Source organism: Lacerta agilis, chromosome 3 (genome assembly GCF_009819535.1).
Source record: "Lacerta agilis isolate rLacAgi1 chromosome 3, rLacAgi1.pri, whole genome shotgun sequence".
In the NCBI taxonomy this organism is placed as follows: domain Eukaryota; kingdom Metazoa; phylum Chordata; class Lepidosauria; order Squamata; family Lacertidae; genus Lacerta; species Lacerta agilis.
Genome location: NC_046314.1, coordinates 14,936,992 through 14,952,535, shown reverse-complemented (window position 1 = coordinate 14,952,535; position 15,544 = coordinate 14,936,992). Strand labels below are relative to the sequence as shown.

At 43.9% G+C, this 15,544-nt stretch overlaps 1 protein-coding gene across 3 annotated transcripts in view; it reads left to right on the top strand.

Moving 5' to 3' along the window:
• The window catches only part of KIF16B (kinesin family member 16B), a 94,664-nt gene extending 85,619 nt beyond the window's left edge, over window positions 1-9,045 (top strand). For all 3 annotated transcript variants that reach the window (XM_033142894.1, XM_033142895.1, XM_033142893.1), the window contains one exon: window positions 7,954-9,045. In XM_033142894.1, coding sequence (XP_032998785.1) covers window positions 7,954-8,112 — 159 coding nt within the window. In that variant the 3' untranslated portion in view covers window positions 8,113-9,045. The remainder of the gene's footprint in view (window positions 1-7,953) is intronic.
• Window positions 9,046-15,544: the final 6,499 nt, after the last annotated feature.

Genomic DNA, 15,544 nt, shown 5'->3' with positions numbered 1-15,544 from the left:
CAATCATACTTGGAATTTTGCTTCGACTACATTGCATTGTAAAGAAAAACGTACCTCATAAAAACACTACTCCCCTCACAATACAACAGCACAGCAACAGAATCCCATACCACCAACTGACCTCCCTTCCGCACACAACTACGAATTTAACAGTTTGATGGCACAAGGGAAAAAACTACTCTGATTCTTCTTATTGGCGGGCACACATACCATACCTAGATTTAAAACTAGAGCTTTTCAATGTATTGCTCATGTTGTAAATAGTTCAAAACATTGGTTCATAACCAGCTAGAGATAGGACAAAGAGTTCTCCATTTTTTCACATGTTCATTTTCATATGCTTCATACGTTCACATGCATGTTGTGTTTGTAAAAATCTATCCAAACCCTCAATTTCCCCACCTCCTTTCATTTTGCCTTCTGTAAACTGGAGGCAGAAAATTAATCCAACCTCAGAGAGCTGTTTTGTCAGTTGCAAACCCAACTTTCCTTTTCTTCAGAGTAGTTTGTACCAGGTAAGCTTCAAAACAGTGCAGGTATTGGTAATCATGATTTTAAAAAAGAAAACTTTTAGTTAAACTGTGCTGTTGGCTTCAAAGATTTGCAGTCGATTATGAGAACAGTGCAAGTGAGCTACATTCCCTGTTAATATGTCACAACCAGAAGAGCAATTACGGCTCCTCTGTGAATTGCCCAAAGCCATTAATTCTTTATAATTTTAATAACTTTAAATTAAACCAGGATTTATGTTACAGACCCTGAAAACCCGAGCCCCTACGATGTGAGATGGTGCAGAAAACGTTAGAATGACATCTCTCTGCTGAAATATTGCCTATCACATGAACGCCAGGCTAGAGTTAAAAAGTACAGGTCTATTAAAATAGCTTCCAATAAGGTTTTAAATGGCTACAATATCACTCTTGCCTTAATTAACGCTTGAGCAAAGTTGCTCAGCCCAGTCAATAAAGAAGCAGGTCTGAGTTTTAGCAGGCTTACTCGCGCTTCTTTCCTCTTCCTCTCAGGGGTATTTGAATTGGAAGGTTAAAGCTTTGAACTAAGCATGGCTCACACCGTATGGATCTGGTTTGGCTGTCTAAAGGGCATAATTATGTGGGACAAACCAAAAGGGCAGTACTGCTGTCACCTTTTCAAATGTTGGGTCAGACGCTCTGTGCAGCAGCAGCAGCAGCTTTGAGCCTTGAATAAAAGTTTGAAACAAGCCCACGTTGGGCGCTAAAATCTCTTTGTAGATTGTCAACAGTCTTTGTAAGTGGATAGAACGCTTTAAAAAGAAATGTTGCCATAAAACAAAAGGAGCAGCAAGGAAAAACCAGCAAAACTGACGTTGCATGTCAGAGGAATTGAAGAACATCCAACTATAGACATCCCTAATTCATTTATTGATTAACCTGATAAATTCATCCTCATTCCAAGGCGACATGGATCTTTTCAAAGAATTGTAGAGTTGGAAGGGATCCCGGGGTCCCCTGTATTGGGAAAATTTTAATATCTAATGCTTTACAATTTTTGATGTATTGTAAGCCGCCCAGAGTGGTTGGGGGAACCCAGCCAGATGGGCAGGGTATAATAATACAGTGGTACCTAGGGTTACAAGCACTTTGGGTTACAGACTCCGCTAATCCGGAAGTAGCACCTCAGGACGAGAACAGAAATTGCGCGGTGGCAGCAGGAGGCCCCATTAGCTAAAGTGGTACCTCAGGTTAAGAGCAGTTTTAGGTTAAGAACGGACCTCTGGAACGAATTAAGTTCGTAACCAGAGGTACCACTGTAGTAATAGTAGTGGTGGTGGTGGTGGTGGTGGTAGTAGTAGTAAAAGTTGTTGTTGTCCAACCCCTTTCCCCCAAAATGGGGTTTGAACCCATGACTCTGAGATTAAGAGTCTCATGCTCTACCAACTATGCCATCCCTTCAGAACATATGGTCCCCCCCCCTAAAAAAGTAGTAGTATATATCCAAAGAAAATTGAGACAAAACACTGGTCTATAATATTTAAAATGTTGGTGTTGTAAATATAACTTCTGAGTAAGACATTGGTGCATTCTCATAAGTTGTTTATAATGCTTCTTGCGAGGAGGGTGGGATAAAACTCCTTTAAATAAATAATAAATAGATAATAAATCAAACTCTTATTGCAGTTTAGCCACTTGAACTCTCTACTCACCAGTACAGTGGTACCCCGCAAGACGAATGCCTCGCTAGACGAAAAACTCGCAAAACGAAAGGGTTTTGCGAGTTTTTAGTTGACTCGCAAGACGAATTCGTCTATGCCTGTTTTTCGCAAGACGAATTCGTCTGGCGAGGTACCACTGTAAGCTGGCTTACCTTTTCGCTCTGGTCGGGAGGGGTGATGTCCGCGCCCGCCATTTTGGATCGACGGTGCATGCGCAGTCGATCCAAAATGGCAGAGGCGGACAACATCCCTCCCGACCGCAGCGAAAAGGTAAGCTCCGCTGCCGGTCGGGAGGGGGCCGTGGGATCGTGCCCAATGTCGGGCATCATCCCACGGCCCTCTCCCTCCTTCCCGGAGCCCCGCCGCTGCGTTTTAAGACTGCAACGATCGTTGCAGTCTTAAAACTCGGCGGCGCGGAGCTCCGGTGCCGGTCGGGAGGGGGCCGTGGGATCGTGCCCAATGTCGGGCATCATCCCACGGCCCTCTCCCTCCTTCCCGGAGCCCCGCCGCTGCGTTTTAAGACTGCAACGATCGTTGCAGTCTTAAAACTCGGCGGCGCGGAGCTCCGGTGCCGGTCGGGAGGGGGCCGTGGGATCGTGCCCAATGTCGGGCATCATCCCACGGCCCTCTCCCTCCTTCCCGGAGCCCTGCCGCTGCGTTTTAAGACTGCAACGATCGTTGCAGTCTTAAAACTCGGCGGCGCGGAGCTCCGGTGCCGGTCGGGAGGGGGCCGTGGGATCGTGCCCAATGTCGGGCATCATCCCACGGCCCTCTCCCTCCTTCCCGGAGCCCTGCCGCTGCGTTTTAAGACTGCAACGATCGTTGCAGTCTTAAAACTCGGCGGCGCGGAGCTCCGGTGCCGGTCGGGAGGGGGCCGTGGGATCGTGCCCAATGTCGGGCATCATCCCACGGCCCTCTCCCTCCTTCCCGGAGCCCTGCCGCTGCGTTTTAAGACTGCAACGATCGTTGCAGTCTTAAAACTCGGCGGCGCGGAGCTCCGGTGCCGGTCGGGAGGGGGCCGTGGGATCGTGCCCAATGTCGGGCATCATCCCACGGCCCTCTCCCTCCTTCCCGGAGCCCTGCCGCTGCGTTTTAAGACTGCAACGATCGTTGCAGTCTTAAAACTCGGCGGCGCGGAGCTCCGGTGCCGGTCGGGAGGGGGCCGTGGGATCGTGCCCAATGTCGGGCATCATCCCACGGCCCTCTCCCTCCTTCCCGGAGCCCTGCCGCTGCGTTTTAAGACTGCAACGATTGTTGCAGTCTTAAAACTCGGCGGCGCGGAGCTCCGGTGCCGGTCGGGAGGGGGCCGTGGGATCGTGCCCAATGTCGGGCATCATCCCACGGCCCTCTCCCTCCCTCCCGGAGCCGCGGAGCTGCGTTTTAAGACTGCAGCGATCGCTGCAGTCTTAAAACACAGCACCGCGGAGCTCCGGTGCCGGTCGGGAGGGGGCCGTGGCATCATGCCCGATGTCGGGCATGATGCCACGGCCCCCTCCCTCCCTCCCGGAGCCGCGGAGCTGCGTTTTAAGACTGCAGCGATCGCTGCAGTCTTAAAACACAGCACCGCGGAGCTCCGGTGCCGGTCGGGAGGGGGCCGTGGCATCATGCCCGATGTCGGGCATGATGCCGCGGCCCCCTCCCTCCCTCCCGGAGCCGCGGAGCTGCGTTTTAAGACTGCAGCGATCGCTGCAGTCTTAAAACACAGCACCGCGGAGCTCCGGTGCCGGTCGGGAGGGGGCCGTGGGATCGTGCCCGATGTCGGGCATCATCCCACGGCCCTCTCCCTCCCTCCCGGAGCCGCGGAGCTGCGTTTTAAGACTGCAGCGATTGCTGCAGTCTTAAAACACAGCACCGCGGAGCTCCGGTGCCGGTCGGGAGGGGGCCGTGGGATCGTGCCCGATGTCGGGCATGATGCCACGGCCCCCTCCCTCCCTCCCGGAGCCGCGGAGCTGCGTTTTAAGACTGCAGCGATCGCTGCAGTCTTAAAACACAGCACCGCGGAGCTCCGGTGCCGGTCGGGAGGGGGCCGTGGGATCGTGCCCGATGTCGGGCATGATGCAACGGCCCCCTCCCTCCCTCCCGGAGCCGCGGAGCTGCGTTTTAAGACTGCAGCGATCGCTGCAGTCTTAAAACACAGCACCGCGGAGCTCCGGTGCCGGTCGGGAGGGGGCCGTGGGATCGTGCCCGATGTCGGGCATGATGCAACGGCCCCCTCCCTCCCTCCCGGAGCCGCGGAGCTGCGTTTTAAGACTGCAGCGATTGCTGCAGTCTTAAAACACAGCACCGCGGAGCTCCGGTGCCGGTCGGGAGGGGGCCGTGGGATCGTGCCCGATGTCGGGCATCATCCCACGGCCCTCTCCCTCCCTCCCGGAGCCGCGGAGCTGCGTTTTAAGACTGCAGCGATCGCTGCAGTCTTAAAACACAGCACCGCGGAGCTCCGGTGCCGGTCGGGAGGGGGCCGTGGCATCATGCCCGATGTCGGGCATCATCCCACGGCCCCCTCCCTCCCTCCCGGAGCCGCGGAGCTGCGTTTTAAGACTGAAGCGAGCGAACAGCAGCGCTGCTGTTCGCTCACTGCAGTCTTAAAACGCGGCTTGGCTTGGCTCCGGTGCCGGTCGGGAGGGGCCCCCGGACTTTTTCCCCCATAGGAACGCATTAATTAAATTTTAATGCGTTCCTATGGGAAAAGGTGCCTCGCAAGACGAAATTTCCGCAAGACGAAGAGTCTTGCGGAACGAATTAATTTCGTCTTGCGAGGCACCACTGTACCCATTTTTTAAATGCCCACTGGTCAGCTGCTGCATCCAACATGTGTTTTCATTGTCTTATAGAGGGAATGAGCATGAAACAGAGGGACCTTGCTCTGTGAACTAGTCATAACTCATGCTGACACATCTGTTCCCTGATTTAAATGACTGTTTTGTCTGTTGACATTCATTTTACAGGGATTTTGTTGCGCATCTCAAAGCAAAACATTGCTATGGAGGTTAGTACAGTCAGTAAAAAATAAAAAAGACCAATGAAACAGCTATGCACTTTGCTTTGCATTTTGAAGTATTTGCGTAACAAACCTCTGAGAACTTTAGCAGTATTTAGACACGTCAGTAATGTTTACATGGAAAAACTTCACCCGAAGATGAAATTTCTACTTTATTGGGGAAAGCTGCTCAAAATAAATTTGATGCTCCATGTAACTCTCTGAACTGTGCATTTTTCAAAGGATACTTTAGTAAATAGATTATTTTCTCCCCTGAGTCCACAATTACAGTGTGCAGCTTCACTGGGATACAGCAAGGCTGTTATTATCCAGTCTGTTAACCGAGCAAGCCTGATCCTTTTACTGTACATAATATTTCCATCACCACTGCTTACATTTCACCTCTTCATTTACTCTCCATCATACGTTTTATGTGCATTTGGGCATTTCACATGCTCTCGTTTTCCATTCAGATATTACATTGTTTTCACCAGGAGTTTGACATACGTTTTGCATAAATTCTCCTCATGCCATGACAGTTGGTCACTTGCAATTCCTAAGGTAATATTTATAGTGAATTTTACACAGAGGCAGTGTGGGACTCCACAAAAAGTATCAGGGAGAGAATGCACAAATGACAGGCTTTCTGGTACATCCTCTATAATCTACCCATAGTAAAATGCCCACGCATTTGGAGTCTCTGTATCTTTCTGTAGGGCAGATTTTCAAATTCCCTCTTCAGATGTTAGAGTTCCTGGCTTTCTGCAGTGCCCAGAGCTATCCATAGCAAGGGGGCAATAATGAGAGATGAAAAAAATGTCCGAACTTCTTCTAAATTTAGCTATAATAAAGAGAGAACAGGTCTTGATATTGCAAAAGCTGAACTTGGAATTTCTGGTCATCTTACTGATATTTCTCAAGCGCTTGTAACTAAGCAGTGCTTGAAGCCCTGGAAGAGAAATGCAGGACATTATCATAGAGCCCAACTGGATATGGTTTTTATTTTATTTTTTTGTTTTTTTGTGGGATCACCATAAAGATACTAGAAAATTTTGAGGTGTATAAAATCCACAGGTATTGTAAAGTTGGAAAATAGGTAACTGATATATAGTAGACATAAAAAAACTCATTCTACCAATAAAAAAACCCCTGAATGCAACTTTTACAACAAATTCTATTAAGAAACAGTGTTCAGAATTTGCCAGGCACATTTTGCACCTCACATTTTGCACCTGGCAATTGGCCACAGGACAAAATGAAGATGGGTGCCAGGATAGTGCCTGATGTCTCCACCATCTGGAGTTGCATTTCTGGGGATCCTCGGATCTTGACTGTTTTCACACAGTAAAAACACACCCTTTAGAATTCTATCCATGTTGTTTTATCTTCACAATCAGAACGAAATTCAGGAACCAAAAAGTCATATTGAAAAATAGTGACTTTCAAGCCGTCCGGCCCTAAAATGGCAACTCTTTGTTGACTGTAATTGTTTAATGAGCCATTTTGCGCCTAAGCTTATATATATCTGAGTTTCTAACACTGTTAAGAAGCAAATCTTCGTGTACTTCACATTGTTAGATATTTTGCATCTTTATATACCTCACAAAAGTCAAACATTGTGACCTTTCAATGCTGTATTCATTTTTACTGTATTCTTTATCTTCTGAGGTAAAGGTAGTTTTAAAGTTGACAAACTTATTTACCTCAGAAGATAAAGAATACAGTAAATATGAATACAGATGGAGCTATTAAAATAAAACATGAAAAATCTCATTTTACGGCTCAGAATGTTTTGACAAAGTGACAAACACTTCTTCCATGTATACATTTTTTGGTGAAAATAGCAAAAAAAAAAAAAAAGAGTTAATCAAAGGATTCCTAAGGAAAAAGGCAGGTTAGGCATTCCAAATATTAAACCATATTACACCCAATGTACTTAATAAAATTCATCTATATAGTGGACAATAAGTATTTACTAAGATTCTATTTAGTGATTTATACAGTTGACCAAGCAGAAGAGAAGTGAGGAGGCCTAAGCAAGAATCGAACAATGTGTTTTCAAAGGGCAGTAGAGATTGCCTTTCACAAATGGAGGGCCCAAAGGGGGCCAGCTGCAGATCACAGGTCTTGCAACTTCTTGAGTCATGCAGACAATGAGAAAGCAGATTATTTTGAAAGAGAGAATCTTAATAACTTTGAACATAATGTGGCACAGCTTCCTCAACCTCTTGTCAAAGGTGTGATTACCCAAGACAACTGTCAGAGACACTCTGAAAATATATATTCCCCTATTCCCCCTCTGTTTTCGTTAATTTAGTTAGTCTTATTCAATTTGAGCATCTAGAGGTTGGGATTCTGGGACACTGGAAATACATTTGAAGGGGTTCCAGTTTTATGGGGAAGAGAAAAGTGTTGGGAAAGGAAAATATTGCACTAATTCTGGGCCACATGTTTTGGAGTGTGAGCTATTGTATTGTTTTATTTAAAATAATAAACAATGAGCAGAATACATTGATAAAGGATTGAAGAGAAGACCCATTTATATCGGTGGACAGGAGTCCATTGATTTCAGTGCTCTGTTAGTTGGCTATATAACATGCAATACATTTGTTAGTAGAAAACAAATGTTTAAGATTTTATTCAAGATGAATAAAGGTTTTGTATTTCAGTTGGTATGATTCTTAATTTTCTAGTGATTTATAAAGGCTTCTTCTCTTGTAATGCTTCTCTAAGCACAGTATTCACTGCATAACAGTTGTGATTCTGTTTTTCTCTCCTTCCCCAGGAATACCTCAGAAATTTCTTTGCTGTGATGCTCAACTCTCCATCATCACCACTGCATGTAAACAAAGAGGGTCTGGCCCTTTCAAAACATGCTATCTGTGAGTTCTCGTCATTCTTCAAGAAAGGTGTTTTTGACTACAGCAGCCATGGCACAAGTTAACCATTGGGAGCCTCACTTCCTAGCTGAAGAATACACTTTATCTTGTCTTCCTTGCTGCTCCATGGGACTCAGCAACAAAATTGGGTTGCCATTCCTGGAAAATTTCCACCCAATCAATGGGCTGTTGAAAACAGCATTTTTAATTATTCTTCTGCCTAGTTCTGGGTTCATTTGCTGATATAGACCAGTTTTCTACTTTGCATTGGTCTGAGAAACAATGCAAGTTTCACACACGGTTGAAACCACTTGACGGCCAAAGTTCTTTGCACATGTTCTCTGGCAATACAGAGAGATACAGTCTTCCATTACTGTTTCCAAGTTATTTTGATTATGTTTTCAGCAGGCAGACAAGCTTATATCTTAAGCAGGTTTCCTGTTCCGTTCAAAAAAATACTGGCATGATGCCTTGTGTACTTTATCTATTTGATCACAGCATTTTCTTCCGCATATTACCTTAAATTTGAATGTTTACAAAATATAATCTGCAGAGAACTTGACAGCATTGTAATCCGAAGACTTGAGATTTTGAGTGAATCATTTGCCATTAATTCAAAAGAAAAGGAAGCAACAGCTTTTTGGGGGGAGTGAGGTCAGCTTCTTTTCACATTTTCTAATTATATGGATTGTTACTGTATATTATGTATCATATTGTGCTCACAGCTAGGCATAAAAAAATGCAGCATGGAATCTTACTTTTTAAACTGTTTTCCCCCCATAAAGGTATAATGCTATCATTAACTGATCCTTAGTTGCAAAAATAAGAATTTAGAATATTTCAATGCGCTTTAAGATTTACTCAGGGCTTATTTAGAATTGCACATGTATAGAGGCAGCAATATCCATTTTGTAGAAGTACAAATTGAAAAAAATACTATAACCTACAATGGAGGCATGTACATACTCTGTACATAATAAAGATTTTAAAAAGCAAAACCACCGACTAACTATCTTCAAGGCACTGCTAAACTCATTTGTGAGCGCTATCTTTCTCTCTGTATCTTCGAGTACAATAAGGATTCTCCATTTCATCAAAACTGAGCCTTAAAGATTTCTTAGTATTAGGCAGAAGAAGTTAATCTTGATTTTATTGTTGCAAAAGGCAGGGATTCTGTGTGTAGGATTTTCATAGACTTTTATTCCATAGTTGTATTAATGCTAATAATAGGAGTTCGGTTCAGAAGGAAATTGGGCTGTCTAAGTCAGTTTCCAGGGTAACTTCTCCCATTACGATGTAGCTACAAAAAAGTCTAGATTCATTTGTGAATCTAAAAGTGTGTGTTAGAGCACTGGATCGCTAGATTTCTCTTTCAAACGACCCGCCATTCACTATCCAAAATACCTCTTCTAGGCTGAACTCTGCAGTCACAATGGTGATGGCTGAGAATACCATGTTGTTGTTGTTGTTGTTGTTGTTGTTGTTTAGTCGTTTAGTCATGTCCGACTCTTCATGACCCCATGGACCAGAGCACGCCAAGCACTCCTGTCTTCCACTGCCTCCCTCAGTTTGGTCAAACTCATGTTGGTAGCTTCGAGAACACTGTCCAACCATCTCGTCCTCTGTCGTTCCCTTCTCCTTGTGCCCTCAATCTTTCCCAACATCAGGGTCTTTTCCAGAGAGTCTTCTCTTCTCATGAGGTGGCTAAAGTATTGGAGCCTCAGCTTCAGGATCTGTCCTTCCAGTGAGCACTCAGGGCTGATTTCCTTCAGAATGGATAGGTTTGATCTTCTTGCAGTCAAACGTAATGGGTTCTGTTTTCATTTATCTACCGGTATGCTCGCTCTATCTGCCCTCCTCTTCCCTACTGTTTCAGCAACATCAAATTTCACACATATTAGATGATCTGCCAACCTCACCAGCCAAAGATCGGTTCCTGGGAAGCCCCATTCTCACCCCCTCATTCCAAGGCCAATTGGATCATATGCCAAGTGTCTATTGAAGACAATGCCTGCTGCATCTTTAAATCTCTTAATTCATTTGCTACTCCAAAAAGGGCTCTTGTGTGGAAAAGCATGATGTCCACTAACAGATTCCTTTTCTAATACTCCTTGTTTGATTCCTCAGGCCCATCAAGCACCTGAAACTGCCCTTGCAATGTCTCTCCTGTACATATATCTATGTATAGTTTAACTGACAGTATCCTTAGATCCCTTACAGTTCACTGTAGTTTAAACCAGAACACTGGGTTTTTTTACGACAGGGGTGGGGATTATTCCCCCCCCCAAAAAAAACACACAGCCACATTTACTCAGGGAAGGGAGAACAGTGGCAAGTTGCATATTATTTGCAAGTGGAACCAAAGCACACACATTATTATTGTACATCTCACACACACACACACAATCTATAGGGTTTATATACATACTATATGCATACTAAATACACCCCACTTTCTTTGTGTCACATGCACACACTAATCCTTTTTCAGCTTTTACTTCTCCATCTGCTGATAAGGGAAGCCTCTTTCTGTCATCACCTTACGCTGGACCAGATTTTTCAGAATCCAGCCCTGCTTCACTAAGCTTTGAAAAGTATTTGCTCTCTCTGAAGGATGGATCTGCATAATTTGCAATATTACGACTGAATTCCTTAACGTCATCTTCCGTGTTGTGCATTCATGCACACACTGCTCCAAATCTTTGGTGAGGTTTTGACTTTTTTTTTGTTTTTAAGAAAAAGACCTACACCTATGCAGCTCCTGGAGAAATGTATGTGGCACCTATTTGCCTGTGGCTACATTTGATCACATGGATGCCCTTTTCCCACGTACATACCGCCTCCAGCTGAATTAGGCAGAAAAAAATAAACTGAGTTAGGCTATATATGAGTGGAGTCATTGTTCAGTGGTTAAATATACTCTCCCCCCCCCCCTTGGTGATCACTGGTGGCCAAGTAAGATTGTCTTGCATAAACACTGTTTTAACAGTGTGTCCGTAAGTGACTGTGGAGGCCAATTCTGGATCCACACGTCCTTCCACAGTGGGGACTTAGGTTTCTGGGTGGGAGTTGGTCATGGTAAGGGTTTGCCAAGCGTGCTTTCCTCTTAGCATGTTTCTCCCTTTCATCCTGAGTTCATGACACCTTTGGTAAAGGCTGTTCTCCAACTGGAGTGCTTGCAGGCCAGTGTTTCCGAGTTGTCAGTGTTTATACTACATTTTTAAAGATTTGCCACAAAAGAGTCTTTAAACCTCTTTTGTTGACCACCAGCATCGCACTTTCCATTTTTAAGTTCGGAATAGAGTAGTTGCTTTGGAATAGGATAATCGGGCATCCACACAACATGACAAGTCCAATGAAGTTGATGTTGAAGAATCATTGCTTTGACACTGGTGATCTTTGTTTCTTCCAGTACACTGCATTAGTTTGCCTGTCTTCCCAAGTGATGTGTAAAATTTTTCAGAAACACCATTGATGGAATTTTTCGAGGAACTGGAGATGTCGTTTATAAGTGGTCCATGTTTCACAAACATACAGTAAGATTGGTAGTACAATAGCTTTGTAAACAAACTTTGAAATGTGTGTGTGTGTGTGTGTGTGTGTGTGTGTGTGTGTAATTTGGTAGTTGAACACATGCTTTGTGTGTATATTGAAACAACACTCCTTCCTCCCCCCATTCATGTAGTCATTTAGAGTAAGGACCTCATAAAAGGAATGTGTTTTGTACTTCAATTATGTCTCTCTGTAGACTTTGAATGCGCCTGAAAGGCTTCTCCAAAACTCGTCGTTTCTTTGCTGATTATCAGTATCTGTGCACCTGGTGATTTCAAGATCCAAACAACCTGGAGCTCAAGGCACAGACAACTAGATAAGAACGCCGCAGGCCTAGAAATCAGCTGTAGTTGTCATTACACATCCTCAGGGCCTGCAAATAATGAGACACCTAGGTTAGCGCTAGCAATGCAGGAGATAAGTCAGAGGAAACCACAACGGGATTTGGCGGAAGTGCCTTGGTGCCATCAACACACAATGACATCCTGCTCCAAACTTCATGATTTCACTTAGCAGTTTCCTATGCACAATAGAAGCATAGCTGTCAAGTCTCCCTTTTTTGCGGACAACTCCCTTATTCCAAGCCGTTTCCCCGCAGCTATCCCTTATTGTTGATATCCCTTAAGTTTCCCTTATTTCCGGGAAGGAGAGTTGGAGTCCAGGGACTCCTTGGGTCCCTGCCTTTCTCAGCGCTGCCTGCCTGCCTGCCTGCCTACCTCACAGGACTGTTGTGGGGATTAAATGAGGACTAGGACCAGGGAGCTCCTTGGAGAAAAAGGTGGAATATAAATACCTAATAACAGACAGACAGATATATATATATATATATAAAGAAGAAGATAAAATAGACAAATGTTTCTCGGCAACAGGTGCTCCGATTAAGCATTGCTGCCCCTAACTGGAGGCAGAGCAGAGCCAACCTGGCCAGAAGCCATCAGTGGTCCTCTCCTCCTGCATGAATTTGCCTAATCCTTTTCTAAAGCCATCCAAGTTGGTGGCCATCGCTGCTCCCTGTGGCAGGGAGTTCCATAGGTTAACCGTGTGCTGCGTGAATAAGTGCTTTCTTTTCTCTGCCCTGATTTCTCTTTCCTGGGAGCTCTTTCCTGGTGTAAATTAATTTGTTGCCGGGGGGGGTACCACAGCGTGGACTGTCCCTGAGAACTGTAGACTGTCCCCAGGACAGGTGAGGGTGCTGATCCCTTATTTTCAAATCCGAAACTTGACCGCTATGAATAGAAGGTAAGCCTCTACTTTCCCTTTGACAGTAAAATGCAACATATCTCTTGCCTCCAGCCTTAGCACTGTGGCACCACAGCACTAATATTGGAGACAAGCCTGTGTCTTCTGCCTTTTACTGTCAAAGAGCGGGCAGATACTAGTCTCCATTATTAGTGTTGTGGTGCTTAAGCACTAAGATAGACAAGAGACCCCAAATCTCGCATCATCAAACTAAGTGCTTAGATTAGAGAGAACAGATTTTTTTGTGCCTGGTGTCAGGTGGGTGCGCTTTGCTCAAATAGGGTTTGTGGGCCAGATTCATAGACCTGATGGGCTGAAGTGGTTTGGAGATTTCCCACTGCTGCTTTAAGGGCAAAGAGCCACAGCAAGAGGGCAACTGAATCAAAAGGTGTTTTTTTTAAGCATTTTTAAAAAAATAACTTTCCCCTCTTGTCATGATCCTGATCCAGAGAATGTCTCTGTGACTGAGCCAATAAGCAATTAAAAGCATGACTTAGTTGTCCCTCAACTTTGAATCCACATTAATCTTGGAATGCAACTAGTTTAAGACTAGAATACCGAGGCTTTGTTTTTTTTTAGGGGGCATGTGAAAATGAGGGGGGAGCAAATGACAGTGTGGGATTTGTTTTAAATTGCTAATGAAATACAAAGTAAGGATTGGTAGAGGAAGTTAGACCTAAAATAATTGGGGATTATTGGACAGAGAACAATATACGCATAATTTTATGCATAAAATAAAGTGATCGATAACGTAATTGCCTTAAATGTTACAGAGGAAATAAATGTTTGATTTTAAGGTTCCTGGTGAAAGTCACAGTTTGGGAAAGCAGATCAGGCACTACTTGGAAAGAGATTAACATAGCTTTAAGTATTTGTGAGGGATTATGTCTAAATCCTATGTGGTTTCATTTAACCTTGCAAAATCTGTTAAAAATAATTCACCTAACCATGAATGTCTTACCCCTTCCGTGTCCTAAAATTTCTCTTGCAGTCTGCATGATGCCCTTTAAATGTTCAGATGTAACCATCACATCCAATAACAGAAAACTCTTATTTTCCACATTTTTTAAAAAAATATCCAAGTAAGTCATGCTCAAACCCACAGACATCAATCACCTAATTTAGTCATAACTATCTTGTTAGATTGCTTTCAGTATGAGTTACTTGGATACAACTTTCAGAAACATCAGCCTGGTTTGGACTTTTTAAAAAGAGTTTATCTCCCAAATAATCTTCTTTTTGGTGCGGTACTCTATAGACAAACGTAGCAAGACACAGCTTGCAAAACTGCTAAGAAATCAGACACCAAGATCATTTGTTTCTGGTGCTTATTGAAAACCTATTCCTTCGCTCAGGACGTTGGGTTAGTGTGACTTGTTTCATTTTAGATACTGTATATTCTGGCATATAAAACTACTTTTTAATCCAGGAAAATATTCTAAAAAGTCGGGGGTTGTCTTATACGCCAGGTAGAGAATCTGTGGTCGAGTATATATGAAGCTCTATATTTTAACTGGGAAAGTTGGGGGTCGTTTTATACGCCCAGTCGTCTTATACACCGGAAAATACGGTAGTTGTTGCTGCTGCTTCTGTTGCATTTATTATTGCTGTAAACTGCCATAATTATTAATAATAGGCAGTATATTGTTTTACTTTAAAATTATTTTAATTTAAAGTTGATCATGGTGAGGGTTTGCAGAGCATGTCTTCCTTTTAGCACGTTTCTCGCTTTTGTCCTGGGTTCAAGTGTCTTCAAAGCCCATGACACCTTTGGTAAAGGCTGTTCTCCAATTGGAGCGCTTGCAAACCAGTGTTTCCCAGTTGTCGGTGTTTATACTACTTTTTTTTTTTTAGCTTTGCCTTGAGTCTTTAAACCTCTTTTGTTGACCACCAGCATTACACTCTCCATCTTTAAGTTCGGAATAGAGTAGTGGCTTTCGAAGACGATAATCAGGCATCCGCACCACATGACCAGTCCAACAAAGTTGATGTTGAAGAATCATTGCTTCGACATTTTTTATTCCTTATTTTGGTGAAGCTTGAACAAAGGAATTTGATGCTTGTTCTTCTATCAGTTAAATCCCTAAATTTGACAATGTTGGACCAGAGCTGAAATTAATGGATTTTAGTAGCATGTGTTTGAGGGCATAAGTCAGTCTTTCTAAATAAGATATAAATAAGGTTAAGATATAACTTCACTTTTAAGTGAAGGATTCCTGATCTGCCTGTCAACAGCCAGTCCTCCCACAGGCTCAAGATTCTCTGTGTGTCACCTCAAGCACTTTGGAAGAAAAATGGACTATAAATAAAATCTCTTGCCTCGTGAGGAGTGCTGAGACATTTCCCCTATCTGGATTTTGTCATAAAATGTTTTTCGTATTATTGCCCCAATTCCCACCCCCATAGCTACTGAGAAGAGATAGGGCTGGAAAATTCTCAGGACTCACTAGCAACCACAGTGGAGGGTTTACCATGTTAAATCCCAAAACAACTGATGTCCCAGAGTAATAAAGCAGACACACTCTCTATTCACAAACTGAATTTCTTTTTCATATTAAGGAATAGATACATTCATCTTAATAATTTGAAAACACCCAAATGCTGGGTTCACATAGGAGGGGGTGGCATAGTGACTCTGGGAAACGTGAACTGTGGCAGAGAAAGAAAATAAATACCCATCACAATCTTTTCAACAGAGGTAACTTT